Source organism: Anopheles aquasalis, chromosome 2 (assembly GCF_943734665.1).
Source record: "Anopheles aquasalis chromosome 2, idAnoAquaMG_Q_19, whole genome shotgun sequence".
Classification (NCBI taxonomy): domain Eukaryota; kingdom Metazoa; phylum Arthropoda; class Insecta; order Diptera; family Culicidae; genus Anopheles; species Anopheles aquasalis.
In genome coordinates, this window is record NC_064877.1 from 84,485,647 (window position 1) to 84,509,570 (window position 23,924).

A 23,924-nucleotide genomic window follows, 5' to 3' on the forward strand; every position below is an offset into this window, starting at 1 on the left:
GATAAACGCAGCCTCTGTCTGACGCAAGAACAAATATTGATTGCTTATCTGTAGTCCCACCGGCACCACAGAAGCGACCGTCTTTACGAGGGGTAAAATTGCTTTATCATTGTCTGCGCCTTTCTTAGATATCATCAGCTGATCATCTCGCTGAGGCTTCTTCGTATGGGGTGGCGTTACCTTGGACGAAAATGAAAAGCTGGCCAGCTCCACTCGTCTCTCGTTGAATCACTTTCTATTTGCTGCGGGAATTTCTATTTTTACCATGCATCGATGCACACGGGTGGCAGTAAGGCGGCACCCAACAACAATCTAGAAAAGGATTCCTGCAGAATTGATCCTTTTTAGATAAACACGCATACACGTATATAGTATGCAAAACTGAGACAAAATGTGGTGTAAAAATCGTCTCATTACGTAATATTGGCGACAAGAAGAATGGTTTAGAACGAAGAATGATATCCATTCACAACGGAACATCCGGCAACGGAAGCTTCCCCGTTCGTTGTTAGATCATCGCGCAGCACGGGGCGAACGGAAAAGCCGCGACGCCATCGTGACCTCATCGAAGGCCACTCGCGGGTAGGCGTTCGGAATTTTGGGGCCACTGGAAGGTTCTACTTTAGCTACTCCGGAGGAATTGTAGTTTACTTTGTGCTACGGACTGTTGAGACCCAAGGAATGCCCTTTTTCACTCACCTTTGAACACTTTCCGCAGCCGCGATTTGGTTCGCGTGAGTAAACTCACTCTAGTCCTTTTGCCTGTTATGATTCCGCCTTGGCACGATTGGTAGGAGGATTATGAGGATTTGGAAAAAGAGGAAAATACACACGGTTCAATTTGGGACTCCGAGAAAACTCGCTTGCAATGCTTACTTTGATTTCTTCAACGAGGATTCACACCAGTACGCCTATCGAATGCAGCTTCCCGGGTCTTCCTGCGTGTTTAATTAGCTCGTATCACCTTTATCTTTATCGCGGAGTTGAGAAAAGTTAACTTTACCCACTTTACGCAGCGATTTCTAACCTCACATCAAAACAACAGTTTGCGACGATTTTTGAAGAAAATTCCATGTTTTTATGCGCTGCAGGTTGCTATTTTATCGACCATCACTGTACCAATTTATGCTTCATGGGCTTAAAAAATTTACAGTTTTACAAATCACCGGTAAAATCGCTTTTTCCGCGTAAAATCGCAGTAAAAACTTGGGAAAATGTTCACCTTTCTGTTCTATTCCATGTACTAGACCAACAAACTACCCTCTGGTCGTGGATCCCGTTGGAATGGTAGGCCAAGAAAGTGCAGAACAGCGCCCAGCGGTGCCTACGCGTTATCACGAAATGCTCGGGCGGGTTTAACTAAAAAGTCCGGGTTTTTCCGCGCGTCGGTCGATCTTCGGTGAATCGTTTTCCGCGGGGCCAGAGTGTGCACCAGGACACGGCGCCTTTTTTCGCTTAAAAGGCAGGATGCGGTGGTAGGGCGGTTCCGGTAGCCGCGATCGGTGCTCGGCGTGTTTTGTTGTTAGTGGTTTTGTGTTTAGTGTTTAGTGTTTAGTGTATCCGTTTTTGTGTACGTGTGTGTGTGTTTGTGTGTCCGCCCGCGCCCTTCGGCTAGTCGCAAGATCGCCCCCTCACAGGATGATCCTCGAGTGTGGCGAATTCAGCATTTCCACCCAGGAACTGCAGGCGCTGGCTTCCCTGGACAGGTACAAGACGATCGCCACCGTATCACCCGCTGCCGGATGCTAAAACTCCCTCTTTTCCCTGATTTCAGCCGCCAGTATGGATTTCTCAAGCTTTCGGCACCGGAAAACATCAAGAAGAAGGCGCTGGTGCTCAAGGTACGCCATTAACCTTGAACTTCTAAAGATTTGTTTTGACGGAACACCCTTCCACCCCTTGTTGGTCCGCCCTCGCGGATGCCACCACAGTAGCATCTTATTAAAAAGCTTTCTTTTTCTTTTCTCGCAATCACTTTTGTAGGCTGTTAAGTATCTGGAGCGTATGCTGATCCAAGCGTACAATCAACAGAAGGCGCAGGATGAGAACAAAAGTGAAAAACCCAAGGATGCTGCTGCGACACCAGATGGTGCCGTGGATGGCGAAGAGTGCGCGGTTAAAATCAAGCAAGAACGCAATCCGCTGTGCGATGTGGATGTTAAGATTGATGAAAATCTCCCGGCGGAAATCATGTCCGATACGGAGGCTAGGCCGGTAGCGGCGGACGGGGCAAAAGATGAGACGGATGGTGATAAAACCGAGCCTGCTTCGGGTAGCGATGCAGGTGACGAGAGTGAAAAGTCGGTCGAGGATAGTTTACTTGAAAAGGATATCAATATCGACCCGAAGACGTACTGCAAACTGGGACACTTCCATCTGCTGCTGGAGGATTACGAAAAAGGTGGGTAGTGCGTTCGGTTGACGGTGCGGAGGGAATGGAGCAGCATCGATTATGCATTTTAATCCATAAACGTATTTCGCTATTTCTAGCTTTGTCGGCATATCAGAAATACTATGCCTTAAAAGCGGACCACTGGCGAGATGCACCATTCCTGTATGGATTAGGATTGGTGTACTTCCACTACAATGCGTTCAGATGGTGAGTACTGTGAATATGCTGTCGAAAGGATTACAACCAATACTACGCTTCATCGGGAACGGATGGGATAATATTCAAACTCCTTATTATCATTCTTAAAAATATTTCACTGGTTTGTCTGAAACAGATAGAGCGATTAACTTGTTTGATACTCTAGAGACTGGTTAACGAATCCTTCTCTGATTTAGAATCGATTACTTCGATTTTTTTAAAAATATTATTGCGACGTTACTATGCTAGTTCATCGGATGCGTTAAGCCCAATAGCTTCGCCAAATCTGAATTGAAACTGTTGTATTCAAAATCGGTATTAAACACCCATATTTAAGCTTTTGTCATTTTGTACGTGATGATATCCACGAGCTACATGCTACATTTTTCAACAATAAAGCTCAAAAAGATATCCTTTTTTCTTGTTATTTTTTACATGACGTTTGTAGAAGCGGATCTTGTTTAGCGAAAAACCGAATTGCCAGATATGAGCATAATTTTAAGACATAATTCATATGTCGAGAATCACACTTATTTATTTATTCGGTGCTACAACCAATGAGTCCAATTTTTTGTCATTATTTTGCAAGGAGGGTCGTTTCTGCTATATTTAATTTCTCTTGCAATATTTTTGATATTTATAGCATAATCACTTTAAATCTATGATGATGATCAATTGTGAACGATAGCTGAGAGACATACTGAAACATTTTACGTATTATGCATATGATTTTCTATCGACAAATGTTTCCTAATTGTTTGACTCCCATCTTTGACTACTTAATGTGAACAAACGATAACTCAAATATCGGGCGGACGAGCAGAAGATAACGGAAATACGCTCATCTTCTCTAGTCTTCTAATATGATGCAAATATCCCTTTTTTATTTCTTCTTAACTCATGCAATCTTATCGCGCAGTCATGTCTCTCTTTATATTATCGATTTTTGCTCGTTAGCAAGAAGATTGATTAATTTACTCAAACCTGTACTTTACCTTGGGTTTCTAGCAATAAGTTAAGATAATTCGTTTTTATTCAATCAATTGTTAGAAATTGTATCTAAACTAGAAACTTTATGCCAAGTTCTGACCATGGGATGATCTCGATTTATCTTTCTCATGTTGTGACTTTGTCCCCTGTTTCCCCGCTAAACTTGCGTTGACCAGTGATTTCACGCTGCTAGAACCCCTTCGTGACGTTGCGCGAGCGATGAACACTTTTGAATTCCGTGGGTTTGAGAAGAAAACAGAAAGCAAAGCAACGAAAAAAAAACCAGTTCAACCGTCCACCGAAGAGAAGTCAACGACTAGAACCAACGACGAGCGGGCCGGGCAGGGGGTTGATTGTGCCTTCACCTATGCTATGCTCTAGACTAGGTTATGCTCTGTCTTTGCTGCGCCTAGGTATGTAGGTTGGTGCCTCGAAACCCCCACTCCACGGGTTCTATGCCTTCGTCACAGTGAAACACCTTCTTTCGTTCTGTGGTTCGTTTGCTTCTCTTCTCCATTTCTTATTCTCCCTAACCAGCACTCGATCCTCCTTGGCCAGCTCTTCTAGTTGCCCCATCGAATCTAGCTTCCATCCATGCGTTTCTCTTCCCCGGAGTGCGTGGTCTGCCCCTGGCTGGTGCGTCGGAATGCTCATCACGTGAGCTATTTCCTGCCCGCTGGCATCTTTCAGTGGGCAGAAGAGGGTGGATAGTACGCTAGAACTGCTACTTCCTCCCATCGCTTTCGTACAACCCGGCCCATTTTGGCTTATGTTGCGGTCACCCCAGAACTTGCGTGTGCTCGCTGGCCAAAGCGAACGAAAGGAGGAAAGATGGCAGAAGATACGTGAGAACCAGCGGCTCATCATCATCGTGGCCCACAGGGCGTCGAGGCCATCAACGAATCCGCCCCCTCCCTTCTGGATGGAACACACCGAGATGAACTTGCTCCGTAATGAGTTCAATGACTTGTTGCATGCACACCAACATATACCCCTTCACACATATACGCACGAATACGAATGCTCCTCCTCAAAGGAGTTCCCTTTCTTCTCCGACCACCCCAGCATAAGAAAATGAAGATTCATCTCACCTGCGCTCGATGTTGTACCGACCGCGGCAGAGTGAGTCATCGAGCCATTCGGTGGGCGGAGTAGGAGGGCCGTGGGGGAGTTCTAGAATTTATGCTACTAGGAAGGGAATCATTTCTATTGGCCCTTCTCCAATATGCTTACATCCTGCCCGAATTCTTTCATCCGGTTGCGTCCAGCGTGAGTCCAGTAGCGGCACGGCGAGGTCGTCTTTCGTAATGTTTCGGATGTTTATTTTTATTGCGCGCCCAGCATGTGTGTATGTTGCTGTCTATTTCCGGTGCTGATGGGATGATTTCCCTTGATTGATGTCGATAGTGAGTAAATCATTCGCTGTCCTCTATCTCGGACAGATCAGCCCTCCCCCGGATATGCTGAACAACGATGTTTCGGCAAACTTTCGATAAAAATGATTGTCTAAGAAAAAACTAGAAACATAAATTCTTGCCTCGTTGCGTCTCGTTGATTAGTGCGTCTGCGTGGTAGTGATCGTAAATTTTTAAATTTTATATTGCTCGTTGATCTTTCTCCCTGTTCAACCGGATGATCGATCGAGTCTCACCCTAGATCGAGGACACCCGTAGGCGGTGATTGTTATATATTTTATGGAGGGAATATACAGTCGGAATGGTTGCGCTCTGAGGGCCCTTCTCATTGTCGAATCAATCCAATGCGAGCTCCATAAACGTTTCCCATAAGCCATTTGCATCGGAAGGGTGTAATGCGGAGGAATTTATGGTGCAATGGAGGTGATCTGCTATGCTCCCTAGCTAACGTCCGTCACGCCTATTGCGCTGTTAAATGTGATTTTCCTGCTCTATCTGCTTCTGCTGAGGATGAGATCGTTCGTTTTGTGTTTAATATCTTACAAAGCAAGGAAGGCCTGTGCTTAATGCAAAAGATTGATTTCAACAATGAAATGCATTTCACGGAACATCACGTGTTCAATCATGGTAATCCAGCGGTCACCCAGTAGCTCCCTGGCGTATAGGAAAATAAGAAATTAATCATCAGCATTAGTGCGTGACCGGGGTGAGGGGTCAAGCCCTAGTTTTTTCGTCCTAATGTCCTCCTAGGGAATACAATATGCTGATTGGGCGCTGATGCATCCAGAACAAGAGAGCTGGATAGGTTATCGTCGGTCGTAGTGAGGTGATTTATGATTCTCGTCTTCTTCTTCAGTTCTGTGATGCATCTACAGAAGATTAACTGGCCCTTCTGGGAGAGAAGGACAAATAAAACAGACCTCGAAAGCAAACATAGTTCTCAGCTTCACCAAACTGTCAAGCACTATTTCTGATCGAGTTGCTTTCTATCTGTCTGCTCTCCGAAAACATTGTGTCCCAATCGCCCCCAAAAATTTCTTCGGTTGGCGTCTGTTCACACAACACGAAACCGGGAAAGCAACATTACGAACATGAGTGGCAACGACCCCGCGCGACTCGTCAGACGTCTGGCCTTTTTTATATCTTTTATTTTTTTCTCTCCCTCGATGTAACCATGCCTCTCCGTGGCCCCTGGAAAGCTCACAGGTTCTCCACTGGTGTGTTCTAGCCTCTGGTGTGGCTACCTCGCGGACACGCACGTTCTAATCTTCCACCAGCGCGCGTTCACGTGCTGCAGAGGAAAAGCTTTTTGTGAGGAGCGGAGGAGCACCACACAAAGAACCAACGATTCACGTTTACATCCAATGCTGGCCATGCTACGAGGGCGGGGGGTCGCTTGGACCCGTCATGGCTGTGGCGACAACGGCGGTGGCTGTCTGGTCTCGTCGGGTCCGGTCGTCTGGTCGGTGTTGCGTGTGTTTGTGATGGCGTAGAGGTGGACCAGAAAGGTTCTTTTTTACATTTTCGGGGAGTTCTCCGATACACCACAAGGAGCCACCACGGTGGCCACCACGACCAGCACAGAATCGGATCGCTTGCATCGTCGCTGGCTTGTTGTGGTTCATCATGCTGGATGATGATGCGTTCATTCGCTGCACTCACTGCCTTTGGTTTTCTTCCCCTTTCTTTCTGGTGGTCTGTGTTCCCCCCCGGGGGCGCCCGGTCGCAGACGACAAAGTCAACAAATGGCGCTTTGACCTCGCCCCTTGACACCACCGTCCTTAGTCCATCGATGGCGACGGTATCATGCAATCGGACGGTAGCTTAATGTAAAGTAAAAAAGTTCGTTTTCCGGTTTCCCGTCAACTTTTTGCTTTTTTCCCTGTTTAATTTTTCACTTTTGAGGGGGAAAGTTGTTGCCTCTGCTCTGTTAACACTTCGTTTTGTAAGGCGCTACCTGGAGATATCAATAAGGAAACCCCAAACGACCATGGAGGAGGGGAGATCGGTGCGAAAGATTAAATTATGAGCCATCGAGCCACATAATCGTTAAACAAACACCACGCGACTGCAGGGCGCCCATAGCTGCCACCAAGATATGCCATAGGCATTTGCATTGGCGTGCATTAAAGACGCATTTTGTTGTGTGTGCTGTTACTAATTTCTCCCGGTCACGGAATCATGGATCATGGACGACGGAGAAATGCACTTCGAGTGGTAGTGGGGGGATTGGAATGGAATATTCCGCTTAAAGTTGCATCCCAGTGCAGCAAATGGGAAAGATAACGATCGTTTAGGACGCGTCCGACGCCCCCCCAATTCGTTCAATTATGTGCACCCTTTACGTCGGGGCATTGGGGGAACATTGTACTGCACATGATGATGGATGGATGGATTTATGAGTGCGAAAGAAAGTAAATAAACGACCCAAGGGAAGGGGCTGCGGACTACGTTGGATTGGGGAAGTAGTTTGCTTCAGTTTTGTGGCTCTTATCTTTGCCAACACACGTAACGTGTGTATCGTTTTGTTGCAGTTTTGGAAACCTCGGCGCGACACGCGATCACGAGGAAAAGTGTCTCGTGCAATTTTTTCCATTTTAATGTTCGGTTCATTGCATTTAAATGTTTATGTGTACTTTATGCTTGTTTCTTTATCAAATGGAAAATGATTTCACTAAGCATTTAGTTATGTATTGTTTGTACTATAATTTGTTGTTCTTTCTTTGTTTAATTTGCAAGATTTATCCTACTTTCTTAGTTTAGTTAACCGATACTTTAATTTACCATAACAATTTCCATTCTGTCAGTTTCATTTGATTAAATGTATTATCATATCAACAAGAACCATTAAAATTGAACTGCAACTCCATCCCAGAAACACATTTCATTCGCTACAATATTGATCCACCAAAAAACCCGTCAGAACTGCTGCTCTTTCGACAGCAGCTGACAGAGTTGCCGCCGGTTTAATGGTCCAGCCACCGGCATTGACAGCTGTACTGTGTGTGCCGGCCAATCGTGGCATTGGTTTGGTTGGTGGTTGGTTTTTATCCACAAACACTCACAGTACGCGCTTCCGTTTCCGCAGAACGCGAACGTCCGAAATTACTTTCGTTTTCCACGAATCACGTTTATCACTCCGAGAGGAGCGCATCTGTTCGTTCGGTTCGGCTCCCCCGACCGGCCTCGGTGCATCGTTGCACTCCTCATGGAATGGTAGTGCACCGTGTGCGGTGTTTGAATTGATTTGTTGAGTTTTCCGATGCACCCGATTCCGGGATCCGTCTGGGGATCATTTTGAAAGGGAAGCTGTCCGCCTGCAGCTGTTGCAAATGGAATTTGATGGGCACGAGCTCGATGTAGCACGTCAAACAGAAGAAAAGCGTGAGGTCAAGAGGATTTAATTGATGGAAACATTCAAATACTGAGAGCGACAGAGAGCCTTTGAACGACAGAAAACATTAAAACGTTACCTCCTCTTTTAAAGCGCATTAATCATGTAGCCGTAATTAATTAAATTTTGCATCCTTCTTAGCATTTAGCATAAACAGCAGGAGCTGCCTCCTCCTCGCCCCTTGTCAGCGCAATGAACAAGTGCAACAAATCACCGGACGGTGTCCTGTGGCGATTGTTTGCTTAAATCCCGCTACCACCCGGAGTTAACAATTAAATCCGTCATCTAGACGGTGGCAGTGGTACGCGGAAGTAAATGCAATGAGGTTGGGGATTTCGTAAGATTACAGCAGAAGGAAGGGTGTCGGTCAGCTATCGACCGGGGTTCTGATGCTGATCACCAAAACCGGCCAGACGCGTCCTGATTTATGTCGTTTTCATTTCGCGCCAGGATGCGGCTCGGTGTGGAAGGTGCCGGAGCTAATGGATCTATTCCGAATGGTGCGTCGTCGTTGGAACGAGTGAACGATAAACCAATGAATTCCTCCTCTCCGGTCAACAGGATTGTGATAGCTTTTAAGCCAACTCTCATTATCATGGTAGCCGGGTGAGAAGAATGGCCACTGCTCCGGCTAGAGATGGTTTCTTGTGAGTCCTTTACATTGTTTCAACGGAAGGTATCCATAATTCCGAAAGGACGAATCCTTCCAGACATCCTGCCAACCAGTGCGGCCAATTATTGTTGTGTGCAGCGAAGGGTTACACATTTCCTGCTGGAAACGGACGGGGTATCCATTATCTTTGCTGTACGGGGCTTCAGGCTGAAGCAGTAAACCTCTAACGGTTGGCAACAGATGAAACCAACGACAAACGGGTCGCAGGTTTGCCCGGGGTTTTCCGTAATGGAAAATGAGATAATTCATCCCACCGCTGGGCACTCCACGAGTCTCATATGAATACATGTATTCAGTGTGCCGGTGATTCCATTCCGGAATGCCTGCAAATGGTCCTCAATTAGCTGCGAGCGGTACGCTTGCGATGGTGGTTTGAATTGGATTCCACTGTTTGGCTGGACTTTTCATTTATCCTCCCCCGCGAGAAGAAACCCTTGAACGGTACAACCGGTGGTCAGTCAGACGGGCATCATCGTGGAAATCGTCTGATGTTTTTGATACGACGTCGATGAGATGAGCGTCAGACGGATTCCCGGTCAGGTTCGTTGAGTATTGCTTATTCCGGTTTTTTTTATCAATGTTCGCGCTTTTCTATAATTTCGTATAACACGGAAAGGGTTCCAATTCGTCTGATGCTAATGAAGTATTATTTACCGATACGCTTCAGTAGGAGACGGGAATGTGTTGTTTTACGTCTCCTATTCTTATGGCATTACAGCAACATTCTAACTTATTTATACTATTGGTTGATTTTTCAAATTCTCGCCCAAACATACCATGGTTTATGACTTTTCATTTATGCAAGAACTGGCAAGAGCGACGATTCCGTACTTTGCATCTCGATAAAGAACCTTGATGGCGCCTTGATGGCCGTCCGCTTTCCGTTCCTTTCCCGGAAATACCCGATGTGCTGGATATGCTTCTGTGTCGCAACCACACTGGCCAATGATTCAATGTTTTCCACTTACGCTGTAAAAGGATTATGCTCAGATCGCCGACGGATGATATGGGGACGACCGGGGGGGCCATGGTAGCACCGAAAACCCGACGACATGTAACAGACGGACGAATAACGTTTGCCATTTACGTTCCCGACATACGACTGCTGCTGCTGCTGCTGCTGCTGCTGCTAGCCAGACGACTGGTTCTGGACCATAGCTTCTGTTCCGGTTTCCGGTTACCCGGGAGCCGCCCGGGGGGCTGAGTCCTCCTCTCCGTGACTCGCGTAGAGAAAGACAACGACATCAGTCAGTCTGTCAGCCAGCCAGCCAGCTAGCCAGGCAGCGAGCTAACCACAGTTAGAGAGTGATTGGCAGGTCCGAAAGCCAACCCAGACGTAGAACCTTTTACGTACGCATCGTATTGCGCTCGCAGTATCGGTGATGGCGGTTGCCATTGTACCGTAGATCGGGAGCATAAATCATAAAACGCCGAAAATTCTATGCGAAACTCGAAACGACCGTGAGGGCTACTCAGCGCACCACTCAGACAGGCAGAGTGTTCGAGACTTTTGAAATGGTCTCTTCAAAAGGTGAAATCAATTTTTAATTAATCAGCTGCAATGCAATCGGTAGAGCGAGATATAGCGGTAACTCGGTGCGACATAGAACCTCTGCGTGGTCTGCGTACAGCTAGAAGAAAGTGTGTTCCCGCTTGTGCGCTCCAAAAACCAGTTCCCGGTGGTGTGCCTTGGCCAAGCTCACGCCTAGCCTGCAGCTGCTGCATGCGCTGCCTCTGCCGAGCCTTGGCACAAAACCTCATGCAAGCTAAACTGGCTCGCTGTCTCGCCGGAGCTAAGAGGTACACGTTGGACTCCTTTTTCGAAACCTCGCGAACAGAACCCGTAAATTACTGTGGCCGGTAAAGGTGGAGTGCAGAGTGGAAGGTATGTGTCATGTGCAGGAACTCGAACCCAACGACACGGCATTGCAAGGCACGGCGGCCACGGCGCGGAGTTCGACATGTTTTCGCTCTAGGTGGTTCTAGTGAACCCGCGGTCGTCGCGGGTGTACACACGATTGGTAAGGGTTTGCGCGAAACATTTGCCTTTAGGGTTAGCAAGAGAGACATGACGACTGTTGGTTAGCGGGAGGAGACCACCACCCGTGGAGTTTGCTGGTTTCATGTTTTGTTTCGAGTTTGCCAAACGTCGTTCCTCCCGATGTGGTCGGTCCCGGAGCAAGACGATGAGTGTTTGCGATGAAAGTGCCCCTTGTCTGCGGCTGTCTTGGGGGCTGCGTTCTTGTCAGACTGAGGGCAAAGCAAGACTTTCTTTGTTCCCAGGTGCCCGCAGATTGCACCTTCGAAGCGGTTTAATGATTCAGTAATGATATCGTTCCATGGATCAGACGCGATGCCTTCGCTCTTTTCGAATTCGCAGTCAGATTGGGAAACTACTAATTGAGTTTTTTTTTGGAGCCCAGTAACTACCATCTTCAGGGCTCTTGCTTTTCCGTTTCTGATGCCGTAATGGAATCGAAATTACAAAATAAATCACGAACTGCGGCGTTCCTGCCACCCTAGAGCCCCTGAGGACGACGTCCATTCTAAACCATGCAGAGAAACCCCTTGTCCAACTGGTGGAAAGCCAATTTGTGGCTGCAGCTGCAGCACGTCCTCGCGATGGTGTGAAATCCGCATGAAGTAACGGAATTTCGAAGTGAAAATTCGAATCCCCCCTCGTGGTGGTCGTGCGTTGAAATGGTGGCCACGTAATTCGCTCGCTAATTACCGGCGTGTCGTAGTAAATCAACGATCGAACACTAATCCCCCCCCGGGCAGCCTAGTGTAGTCTGGCTCATCCGGAAACGCTATAGAGGCCCTCTCCCCGGTGTTGTGGGTTCCTGTGGGATGCGCTTTCAGCAGCTGCAGTACCAGTAGAAGGAGGGAGGAGTCGGTGGATTCAAATTTGATGGATGAAGGGTGTTTCAACGAGGCTGAACATATCGAATCCGACATCCAGCAGGGAGTGGAGCACGGTGTGTGTCGGTGGACGTTTGGTGTTTCACCTGCCACTATCGATTAGGGGTTGTGTTGCTAAACCGGGCGATTACTGGGGATTCGTTGGATCGATAGGTTACGGGTAGTGGAGTGAGTGGAAATCCGAAACGGTTATTTTCATCAAATTGTAATGTAATATGGTAAGCTTTCGTTGATTGCTTGTAGTTTTCTGTTGTTTTCATTTCGTTTTTTATGATAATTTAATTCGATTTTGAACGATTATGTTGCTCTTTCTTTTGTATCAATTTTACAAAAGGTTTTATAATAAGTACAACTCAATTTTATATAATTTTTTTCTATATAGCTTATCGTGCGTACTTTAAATATACTTTTCAACTTGCATGTAAAATAAGCTCTACATACTCAATTATTATTCTTGCAAGGGGAACAAGTCGACTTGGTCCTCGTAGTAACTATTAGCACGTCCTAGTTCGTTGTGCCACTTGATGATGATGCTGTTCATCGATCGTAGTTTTCCCTGGTGCTAGAGAGTCCCCCCTGAAAGAAGGACCTTTTTAGTAGAGGATTGGGTGCCCAACGATTTATCGCACTCCGTGGTCCTCATGGAATGCCAAGCGAACAACTCTAGCTCCGGGCAGTAACGCTTGATTGGACTTGATGTAGAGGCCACCGAATATATAGCAGGTCATCGAACTCTCTGGCTGGCTCGGAAGGCGTTTTAGAGGGGATTAATTGTGCAGCATTAGATGCACTTCCAGCGGACCATCAGAGTTTATGATTTTTCCATTCGAAAATCACATTTCCATCAGCACTTCATTTTCGCCACCGACAGAGAGAGAGTCCGTTGACCATAAATGAGATGCGCGCAATGCAATCGAATAATTTAATTCTCCTGCAAATCCCTTCCTGCCACCGGAACCGGAAATGGTCGTAATGATATTCTGGCAGCCAACCTGCCGGTCGCGCGTTGAAAGCTGGGCTGGTCTGTCACACGGAATTACCTCACCTGATTAACGGCCCGGCCTTGGTTGGCGAAATGGGAAACCATTCAACTAACGATTCATGAGCCAGCGTGGCCGCCATCACAGGGACACTATCACAGGGAATCCTGGGCGAGCACACGATCCAATGCAAATCCCTCCCGGTAATCGGAGTGTAATTACCGCTGGGCGATGGAATTACGAATGCAAACCAACGAACGCCGCGATAGCGACAGCCCGTGCCTGTCAGCTCGAGAGGACGAGTTCGTTCGCTCGCAAGCTATGTAAAGGTTGGGTTGGAACTGGAGGAGGAAGAGGGAGGTGCGTGATGGTGATTTGTTGTTGTTTCGCATGGAGCGGGGAATCTATCTGATGCTGTTACCGTTGTCTCTCGGTAATCAGATTTCGGTGTGAATTGGTTTGAACCCGGGAATTGGATTCCATTTTGCTGCAAAAAGGTGCGAGGGGGAGTGAGAGAAAAGATCCTCTCCAGTTGGTTTACAGTACCGTTGGAATGAGTGTTATTTGAAATGGAATAATACAAAAGAGAAGAGTGGCTCCGGATCTATTCAAATATGTTGAAGTTAAAGAATGTTTCTCTCCGATGTAGCTCTCTAATCCTTAACTCAATTGTCATAATGGATCTCAGAAAGCATTTCTAGTAATGACCACCAAGCAATAGCAATTCTGCTGGATACCAATTGGATAGCGTGCACCCAAAAGGTTAAGTTAAAATTAATTCAATCGATCCCACTGGTCCCACTCCGAGTGTGAAGCAAGTTGATCCTTTCTATGTCTAGTGAAGCGACGATGCCACCCTGTTACAATTCCATCAATCTGACACCGGTTGGCGACGGTAGACGAGAGAGAGAGAGAGAGGGGCAGCAATCGCCATCGCCGTCCTTCTTCTCATCGACTTTAACTGTCTGGGGGCGTGCAAGGACCTCATAAAACCATGCAAAGCCATGCCGGCTCCGTCTAGGAGACGACTGGGGAAAGATTCCTAATCGGATATCGCGCGGTAGATGCTGATGGAGGAGGGGGTAGAAGGAGGGGAATACACAGACCACCGTCGGTGTACCGCAACCGCACTGCATCGCGCATCACGTGGGGTGCTCCCGGTCGGGTTCATGGAACGCCGGTCGCATTTGGCAACCAAAAGAAGGCAGACAACCACGTGCTGCTGCCGATGGCGAAGTGTTTCAGTGTTGGTGCGATTTCGCGTTGTCTGTGCTCTGTCTGGCCGGCCGGCAGCCGGTAGCCGGTAACCCGTAGCGTAGTGTCAACAACCTGCTCACCGAAAAACGGATCGCCCGAGACGCGCCACGGTAGCATTTCGCCAATTCGCATTACAAGGCGTTTGTGCGCTGGGAAAAGAACAGAGAACGGAAGGTGGATGGATGGCCGTGTGCTGCGTCATTTTGGAACCGAAGTTCCTTGTTGTCTGGCACCGACCGGTGTATGCGCCGTTTTTCGCCGGATTGTTGATCCTTTTAGTACGGGCGAGGGTTCGTTTTACGACCGGAACCAACTTATCTTCACCGCATGGGTTCTCCTCGCTGCACTGCATGTGGAGACCGCCCCGGGTGTAAATCGGTGCAATCGCACCTTTGACTTTGTGCCCGGGGGTGAACCAACGGATCAACCCTGCCGGTCGTCGTCGTCGTCGTCGTCGGGGGGTTGTTGTTTTTGGTTTGCCGGAATGTAACTAACAGGAAGTGTCGCTTTCTTTATCTCCTTTACTTGATGGTGGGATGTGCATGGCAGTTTATTTATGAGTTCCGCGTGATTAATGGCGGACTGCTGGTGCTGGGCTCACGGTAAGCTAATGAGCTGTGACTACCACCACCCCTATTAAGGGTGGTTTTCAATTTGAATTTTCTTTCTGCATCTCATTCTGTCAGTAATGAGGTTGGTGTTTTTTGTTTGTCTAGCCTTTTATCTTAAGCAATTTCGAACCTGTTTTGAGGCACGCAGTGCTTCATAGATTTGTTGATTTGTTTTTTACTTTTATGTTTTCTTTTTATGATGCGTTTAACACCTTTCTTCAATGGTTTTTGCCATTGGTCAATTGTCTGTTATTTTTATGGTCTGTTATCATTTGTATGATTTACTTGTTCTTTTATCATTTTTCTTACTACTGCTGACATAATTTAAGCGTCATTTTATATTTTGTTTTATATATAAAAAGGAAACATCTAGCAAATCAATTAAAACTCACTTTTCATATCTCGCTGGTTGTAACAGTGACAGCAAATCCATAATCTTTGTCTAGCATGCTTGACGCAACTTCGGTGCCAGAACACCAGAGAACATGCAAATGTTGGGTCGTGTTCGAGTCGTTCAGTACGCTAGCACTCTGCATACCCCTTGCAGAAGTGAAATCGTTTGTCAGGCAAATTTATGGAGTAATTCGCTATCCACTTGAATCGACTTAACATCGTCGATGTAACTGCTTTAACGGAAGGACTGTTGACTGGTCCGGTGTACGCCAATGCTGGAGCTACTAGGAGCCAACCCCTTCTAAAACACGACGGGTCAATAAACCTGTCTCCAATAAAGAAGTCCAATCGACTAACTTTTCTCCGTGATGCGACTAATCCGCACGCAACTCCAAAAATTACCACCCTGGTCGTGGGTGCTAGGACACCGAGGAGTTTCCCAATTTTCCCGAAGGAAAAACCATGGATCGCACACCTTTCCAGCACACTCACGCGACGCTCACGCTTATGCATGCTTGCAGAGCTCACGGAGTGGTGGAGTAGCTTCTTGAGATTCGCTCCTGTGGCACTCAAAAGTTTTCTCCAGAAGGAAGTGTGCGACTTCTTATGTATCCCGGTAGCCTTCCTTTTTTTCGGCAGGGCATTTTCCGCGTTATCGCCGTTTGTTGCTGCTATGTGGTCGTTGCATCGCGATTTTCCACCATTTTTTTCCATCATCCTTTTCCACTACTTTCGTTCGCTTTCTATGTCTCTCTCTCTCTTTGCGTGTTTTCTTGTGGGGGTGGTGTTCGGGGGAGGGTATAGTTTGGAGAGAGTAGTTGCTAGTTGATAAACCACATGCCAAGGGGGAGTTCTTGCTATGTATTACTCTTACCATCGCCACCTTGCGAAGGACGTGTACTGGACGCCAAGAGTAGGGAGGAAATCGCTGTGTGTTCGCAGGCTTTGAAAAGCCCTTCCGGGAAAAGCGCGTCCAATGCGGAAACGTGTAAGCTCTATGTGGCGTGAAGGCACTCCTGCTCCTGTATCATCAGAGCGGCCATCCCCTACATAACGGGATGGTAGAGTTGGATAAACGGAATGGAGAAGAAGCCCATTTTTTGTCACAAATGTATTCCCCCAAGGGGGCTGCTCCTGGTGTTTCTTCCTCTCTTGGTACCTTGTTTGAACTTGTTCCGGCCTTTGGGACTTGCATGTATTTGTGCGCATCTCGGGAATGCGAACTTCCAGGAGACGGAAGTACATAGGCGTGGGCCTCTGCAGTAGCTTCCTGCGAAGCACTAGTGCCGCCGAAGGACGCGCTGTGCTCTCCGGGGGAGTGCGGTGCCCACCACGCAGCTTTGTATCTTCTTTTCAACTTTCATCGTCCCAGGGAGGGAATGGGAAACTGTTTTTCCTCCCATGCCCCGCTCCCATAGCGCCAACGCGTAATGTCACGTAGCCTTTTTGCCCAGCCCTCGCAACACCTGTCGACAAAATGGAAATTTATTGCCAGCTTCTTACAGCGAAAGGTAAACCACCTCGATAACGCGGTTCCTTTGCGGAGTGCAGCAAGGTTGGTAGGTTGATGGCCGGTTTTATGCTCCGTGGAAATTCCGCAATGAGGCGGCAAGATAAATATTATGTGAGATAAATTATCTTTCGTGCGCCAGTCATGTCCTTGCAGGAAGTCAACATTGCATCTGCATGAGAATCATGACAGCATATCTAGGAATAATGTTCTCATCATGCGCTAATGCAGCATTTTTGCGAAATATTTTAGGAAAAAAATACTTATATCATCATTCAGGTTTTGAATAACTGGTTACTACGAAATTAAAAGGATAATATTTTTACGGATTTAGCTCGTGAAATATATACCATTCTTTTGCTTCAGCTGCAGCGTGACAAGCGACATGCCGCGCGTCGAATCCATGACGAACGCTTCCGCCAGTAGCCCCAACTCAGCGGCCAGGTGTTGATGCAGCTCGAGCGAACACTTGGTGTACGGTTGGCCCCAGATACGCGCCAGTCCTGCATACGCCGCACGGTAGTAATCGTTCTCCATGGGGAGGATTAACTGTTCCGCAGCATTCTTGACAGTTAACTTACTCTCCAGTGTCTCGAACAACCGGTCGGCCAATTTTGCGTATACGGGTTGGTCTAACCGATCCCGCTTGTCGGTGGGCGCCGATAGTGAGGAGATCCTTGTAGATGCCAAAGATTTCGACCCGGTAGTCCGCGATGATCGGTTGAGATTGGTGTCCGAGGATGATTTCTTGGCCCTAAGGGCTAATGTTGGTCTGGTGGAGTACAAAAACACGTAATAGATCATGCTAGATGAAGGAACATCAACACAGCAGCTTGGCTTACCTATTGCGAAGATCCCTCAGATGCTGTTGTACACGCTCCGTGTTTGCATTGAGACGCCGCAAACTTGCCAACGTGCTCTGGAGATGCACCGTGGTAGGTTGCGCAAGTTCCGTCAGATGACACATTGAGGAGCTGGATGGTGCAGCTGATACGCCGAGTGATGAACGGCTCGTGCTGGATGAGACCGAGCTCCTTCTCGATAGATTCGTGTACGATGGAGTGCGCATATCCTTCCGTGTACCATTCTGTCTCTTTGCTTCATTGGCATATGGTCCCAGTGGCGTTGGGAGCGTTGTGCTTATCACTCTGGATGGTTCAATATGGATTTCTGATGGATTCTCTAGGATCACAGATGCGTCGATCCGTGGCTCTATCAAAGCTTGCTTTGGAATTTCATTTTCAGATGAAAAATCATCATCTTGCGTTTCTATGATTTGCGGAATAACCGATTCCGTGATCCTTTCCGAAGCATACAGCAGATTGGCGGCTGGTTCAGTCGTAGTAGCCTCTTTGATTGGTAGATTCTCAACTATTTTCTCGTTCAATTTTTGTGACGTGCATTTCGGGACGACTTCCTCTTCTGTAATGAACCGAATTATGAGCAAAATGTTATCAATTCATTTATCTAAAGTTCCTAAAGCACTAACCCGTCTTGTTTTCAAGTATTGGTTTCGATTTGTTTGATGCCTTTGGTGGTACCGGTGGTTTGTTCGACTTTCCAAGAATTTTATTCATAAAATTCCTTTTCTTTTGGCCTTCTTCTGGCGGATGGAAGAACAAAACCAAATGTTAATAGACCAAGAATGGGGCTGAGACGCTAAGCAGTGTCGGTGGATAGTTACCCTTTTCCACAACGGTTTCTTCGCTGGATCGTTCCGATTGGTTTTCCACAATAATTTCGCTTTCATTCACCACCTTATCTACGCCGGACGGTGCCACGTCGGTTGCCAACTGGGACATTTTATGCTTTTTTCGAAGACGAAACGGGGAACGCTTAATTTGGATTCTTGCCTAATGTTTGACGATCGAAAGCAGTTTGATGATAGAAATATGTGCTCAGGTTACTATGTTGCACTCCTGGGAACGCAATGTATGCTTTTCCAGCTAAGTAATCTTTTGTTTCTTCACTGAAATTAATCGTATTATCTTTTTCTCAATTTTTCAGGTGAGTTTTTATGGCCACTGAGGATTCTTCTAAACTATATTTGAGCTCGTAAGTCTAGAACATCATAATAATTGTTTTGTTGCATTTCTGCATTTTTGGGTTTCTACAGCATCCTTTGGATTAATGATGATAATTAGCGTTTGATTCTAATCATTTCGCTCAATTGACCATTTACAAGGACAACCAAATCGCCGTGTTGACGTTGCTCGCGATTCACCGTTATTATGCTTTGATATGGGTTTCTTCCAAATTTACAATGTCCTCCATCTTCATCGTCGTCCTCGCGTGCCCTAATGCAGCTTTAATGAAGGTGGTTCTCCTACTCCTCCGTCCCTTTGTGGTATCCGTTTGCGCTAATCGTGCTGTTATATGCGCTTTTTGGGGATGTAGCAGAATGCAGCAACGTCGATGTTTTAGTACGGTTTTGGCTAGCAACTTTTTTGAGCCAAGCATCAAAAGGAAAGAGAGCAAAAAGTAGAGCAGAGAACATAAAATAGAAACCTCAAAAAACATTCGAGAATCATCTACGGAAAGTGAGCCCCAGAATGCAATCCACGGACTGCAGCAGACGTGTGTCTACGGTGCTGCAGCTCCCCGCCTCCAAGGCGATCCCCGAATTTTGGCCTTGCCGAATTACATTGACCTTGTGCACGCCGAAGAGTGTCTCTTCCTTCCCCCGCCGGGGTCGCACCCGATTTCTTTCTCCGTCCTGCTGCATCTGAGCGCTTTAAGGCGATAAATCTTGTCTTCTGTCGGGTTCGAGATCGCGTTTTTCTTTTGTCTCGTTCTAGCTTCAGCTTCGGCTGTCCTCCGTCGATCCTTCCGTCCGGAGGCTCCCGGTTTGCCACTTTGCTTTTTCGCCCGGTCTTCTTCCGGGGGCTCCGGCTACGCGGAGAACATGATGGGGACACCGAAGCGGCGACGCTCCGGAGAGGTGATTATAGTTTCTCGGTGGCTTCGGTTTTCTTTCATTCTTGCCGTTCTTTTCCTTACCGCTAGCAGATTATGTGTGCAATGTTCTGTGGTTTTGATGTGGCTTAAGCTGAAGCTGGCGCTGGTTTCATTGTCCGTCCCCCCTTTCGCAGTTTCTATTCCGGTAGTAATGATGGTAGCAGCAACGACGAGATGCACACAATGCAGCAGCCTTCTCGCGGTCGCAAATTAGCCCTACGAAAAAAACCACGCACACATCTGGTGTTTTTGTGGTGCCGTGGTGTGGTGCAGGTCGTGAGGTGTATTTGTGGATTCGATCGATCTTCGTCTCGTCGGACTGGATGGCTCGCTCGCTCGCTGGCTAATTTATGTGTATGCTATGTGTGCCGGCCGGGATGCAGCCGGTGAAAAGCTGCCAGCACCACCACGAAACCATGAAAACGATTCGAGGTCAACCGGCCGGTCTGTGGCCGCATGGTGTGGTCAAAATTATAGGCTTCGACCCCCCCCCGGTCTTTGTTCGTCTAAATGGGGTATCGGCGCAGTGACTAAAAGGATGATGTAGCGGAAGGCCACAGGTTGTTGTTGCGTCGGTGTATTACGTCCAATGCGTAATAGTGAGATGCATTCGTTAGTCGCTGTAATTATCGATATTCCACACTAATGCATAAGAACCATTGTGTGTCCCTTGCACGGTATGGCAAAATTATCTCAACAAAGGATTGTGTCAATTATTGAGTTTTCTCTTATTTCCAGTGCATTACCGGCAGAAGTTATGCTGCTTTGACTCCACAAATTATCCCTTTTTGTTTGTGGCGAACTTCACGACCAAAAATGCATCTTCAGGTTGATGATCCATGACCGATCAGCCAGATGTCAATCCAGATGTATCGCAACACAACCAACATCGAGAATGGCAGCTAGCCCCTCACTTCTGCTCTTGTCTAAGACAGAGCGACACAGCTGTGTCGGACGGACAGATGATGATGATTGATTTCCATTATCGATATCGGCTGCTACTGCATGACCGCAGCTCGGCGGAGCTGACAGCACAGTCGAGCACGACCGGCAATGTGGTGTGCCTGCTGTATACAGCAGTGACGAATGAGAAGGACTCTCCTTAAGAAGCCATCTGGTACCCCCGGTCCCGGACGGTCGATTCGGTGAAGTTGTTGTTCATTGGGAAGCGAAGGAAGCGAGTCAGTACGACATGCTGATGGCGCAATTCTCTCTCCCTCCGGGTTTGGGAGATTATTAGTGTGCCCGCGTGTCATTGCCCGTAGCATGGGGCGATAACGTGAACTCCCTTATGCTCTCGGGTGGGTCCCCTAGATTTGTCAATCGTATGTGACACTCCGGGGGTCTGCAGAAGAGCCGTTATGGTGCTGATAAGATAGGGTGACGGGGTTTTAGAAGCAACCACTCCTCTAATCTCGAACGGATGCATTTGACCTTACAAGACCACGACCACGACGACAACGGCGGCGTTGATGAGGATAAGGTTTGACTTGTTCACACCAAGGGTTGAGAATTGATTCTTCTTCTGGGCAGATTTTGAATTTTTGTCATTTGAGTTCGAGCACATCGTCATCACGTGTTGGGTGTGTGCTTAAATCCTATCCTGATGCTGATCACGGTTCTGAAACCGCAGCCTTGTCTGTATCGCCTTTGAAGAGCCACACTCCTGGTGAGAGCTTTCCGGGTTCGTCTCAATCCCACTCCATTCCCAACTCCCATTTCCCTAGAGGATCCAAGCAGGGGCGGCCATTGTACCGGGAATTGTTTATGTTGTGTTTTGCTTGGGCAACGTTATCCTGTGTACCGACCTCTGGGGTACGTTAGTGTGCGCGCACATGATATCCTGAGTACCAATGCGGTGTCGGTGGCGGAATGTTTATGTATTCGTTGTCCTGTGGGCACGCTGGGTGCGGTGCGGGGTAACATTGTTACATATAGACGACGGGCGGGCAAGCACCTCATTCCTTCGCTTATGTTGCTTCGTTCCCAGATGTGAAAAGCCCTGTAGAGAGGAAAATCTGTTTTGCCATTTCCGCTCGGCTTTTCCTACATTCGGCGTCCCGAAGGAGAGAGAGAGAACGAGAGAACGAGGATTCAGTGGCCGTGAGCACTCGTGAAGGTTGTTCACTTCACTTTCGTTTGGCATGTGGCCGTTATGGATTACCACACCGCGGGGTACGGTGCAATGCTATCGATTTTATGGTGCTTTCCGGTTTTGGGGAACATGCTCAGGCGTCCAGGGGCTTAGAAACTTTCTGAACTTCTGAAGAGATGTTTATATGACTTTGAAGGAAGTTTCAATACACTGTTTTTCTTTATGGTAAAGTTAAGTAGTTAGATACAAGGAAACAGACTAATCTTTCCATCTTTATATCCGATTTTAGGGATAAGTTCTTAATCTTATGTGGTCCTGTAAGGATCCCTTTCTGTGTTCCAGCAAATCTAAAGGCTTGGAAGAGATCCGTGAAGTGAAGAGGCATGGAAAGAGCCGCACGGGGTGCTCTGGGTATAAAACTTTCTTCCCGGAAATCCGGAAAAGTGGCTACGAGCTTTCAAGAATCAGACCGCGCACACACCACACAGCAGCCTTAAGATGAACAGGCAGCCAACAGGATCCCGCAGGAATAATGTCCCTTTTTCGATGTATGTGTGACTTCCCGGAATTCATCCTTTATTGAGAGGCAGCGGAATCGGGTTCCTTGCCGAGCCCCAGGAACGCGTCCTGCGCCGAATTAGAACTTTTCTAAGCTCGTGTTGCGAGAAGTGATTCCCAGCGATATCCCTAGGGACCAGGAAGAATTTCATGAAACTGCCATCTCTATTGGGCCACTGGAATTGTGCATTGTGCGACTGGCATTCTAATCATCTAATTAACGTGTGAACTGTGGACTGGATGAACCCCAGGCCGCCTGGTCGCGCGATGCGCCGTTCTGTCAACGATTCTGCGGTGCATCGCGGTTCAAAGGAAGGACCAGGCTACTAGACCGCAGGCTGCTGGCGCGCCCCCTTTTCGTGGTATGCGTTCGCGAACCCCTTTCGCAGCCGCGCAGATCGAACCGCCGGTGGCGTACGTGACCACTCGCGCGCTGCTGGTACCCATCGGTCGCCGGAAGCGCTCTCGCGATGATGGTGGGTCGAGGGTGGTCGAGGGCTGTGGTGCGCGGTGTCTGATCTCCCCGCACGGGTGTGTCAGGTTAGCAGAGGAGGAAGCAGGGAACCGAACAGTGGAGAACGAACGAGTTAATGGGCTAATGGGAACGGAGGAGCCAGGGGTGTAAGGGGCACAGAGTGTCACTCACTCACACCAAGCAAACGGTGCACGTGCGTGTGGCCGAGATGGAACCAACACCAACGAAAGGGTCCGGTGGCCGTGCCGTCTGTACCCGATTTGCGCAAGCCCCCGGCCGATCTCTCGGGTGTTCATCCCGACGTCGCGAGCGATGGTGGCGGCGGCCGCTGGGACACGGTGCCTGCTGTAGTGTTCACCGCGGTCGCCTCAATTCACGACGAAGCGCCAGCGCGAACGGACGTTCCACGTCGAGACGACGGACGACGGACGACGACGCGTTCTCCCGGCCTCTGCTGGTCCTGCTGTGCTGTGTGTGTCACACGAGAGATACCACCCCCTTCCATCCCTCCATCCAATCAGTTTTGTGTTCGAAGTGTGAGCGAGAGTGAAACGGAGGACCGGAGTGAACGAGCGAACGAACGCGAGCGAGGCTTCTCCAATCGATTCTCCACATCCACGCACACACGATATTGTGCATTTTTCATCTGGCCTGCTACGATAAATTGTGTGTTTGGTGTGTAGCGAGTGCTGCTGCGTATCTGTGTGCGGTGGAAGGGTTGTGTCCACTTTAAGCCGAGCTGTATTCGCTTCTCGCACTGTGGGGTGTGTTCCTACGACACCGTAGTTCGTGCGTGCGTGCGTGCTTCAGTTGAATGTGTGAGTGTTTGGAAAGGTGAGATTACGCTGGTGCCGTTGTGTTGCTGCTGCTGCTGCTGTTGATGGACACAACGAAAGGGCCACAAATAGAAATGGATGCTTCCCATCATCATCATCAATTTAGGGAGGCTATGTTGCTGCGAGAGTGAGAACGGTATCTCGCTTGATGCCCTCTCTCTCGCGCCAGGGAAACCGTGGCCACCACCATCGTGTACGTCATCGTTTATCGCTCTTGCTACTCGCGCATCCCACCAGCATCATTTCGAGCGATGCTGTGTTGATAGT

General features: G+C 48.0%; 2 protein-coding genes across 9 annotated transcripts in view; one reads left to right on the top strand and one right to left on the bottom strand.

The window, feature by feature from the left end:
• Positions 1 to 1,030, bottom strand: part of LOC126571465 (FUN14 domain-containing protein 1) — a 3,265-nt gene extending 2,235 nt beyond the window's left edge. For both annotated transcript variants that reach the window (XR_007607894.1, XM_050229988.1), the window contains exons 1-2: positions 877 to 1,030; positions 700 to 777 (exon numbers count right to left, since the gene is read on the bottom strand). The gene's annotated coding sequence lies outside the window, so the exon portion shown is untranslated. The remainder of the gene's footprint in view (positions 1 to 699; positions 778 to 876) is intronic.
• A 102-nt stretch (positions 1,031 to 1,132) lies between these two features.
• LOC126571436 (histone demethylase UTY) overlaps positions 1,133 to 23,924 on the top strand; it is a 75,896-nt gene continuing 53,104 nt past the window's right edge. For 3 of the 7 annotated variants that reach the window (XR_007607892.1, XR_007607891.1, XM_050229937.1), the window contains exons 1-4: positions 1,133 to 1,706; positions 1,775 to 1,841; positions 1,984 to 2,401; positions 2,491 to 2,599. Coding sequence is in view for 1 of the 7 variants with exons in the window: in XM_050229937.1 (XP_050085894.1) it covers positions 1,639 to 1,706; positions 1,775 to 1,841; positions 1,984 to 2,401; positions 2,491 to 2,599 (662 nt within the window). In the remaining 6 variants the exon portion in view is untranslated. Of the gene's footprint in view, positions 1,707 to 1,774; positions 1,842 to 1,983; positions 2,402 to 2,490; positions 2,600 to 23,206; positions 23,656 to 23,924 lie in introns of those variants that run through there. The other 4 variants (XM_050229938.1, XM_050229939.1, XM_050229941.1 and 1 more) reach the window with 3 other exon arrangements.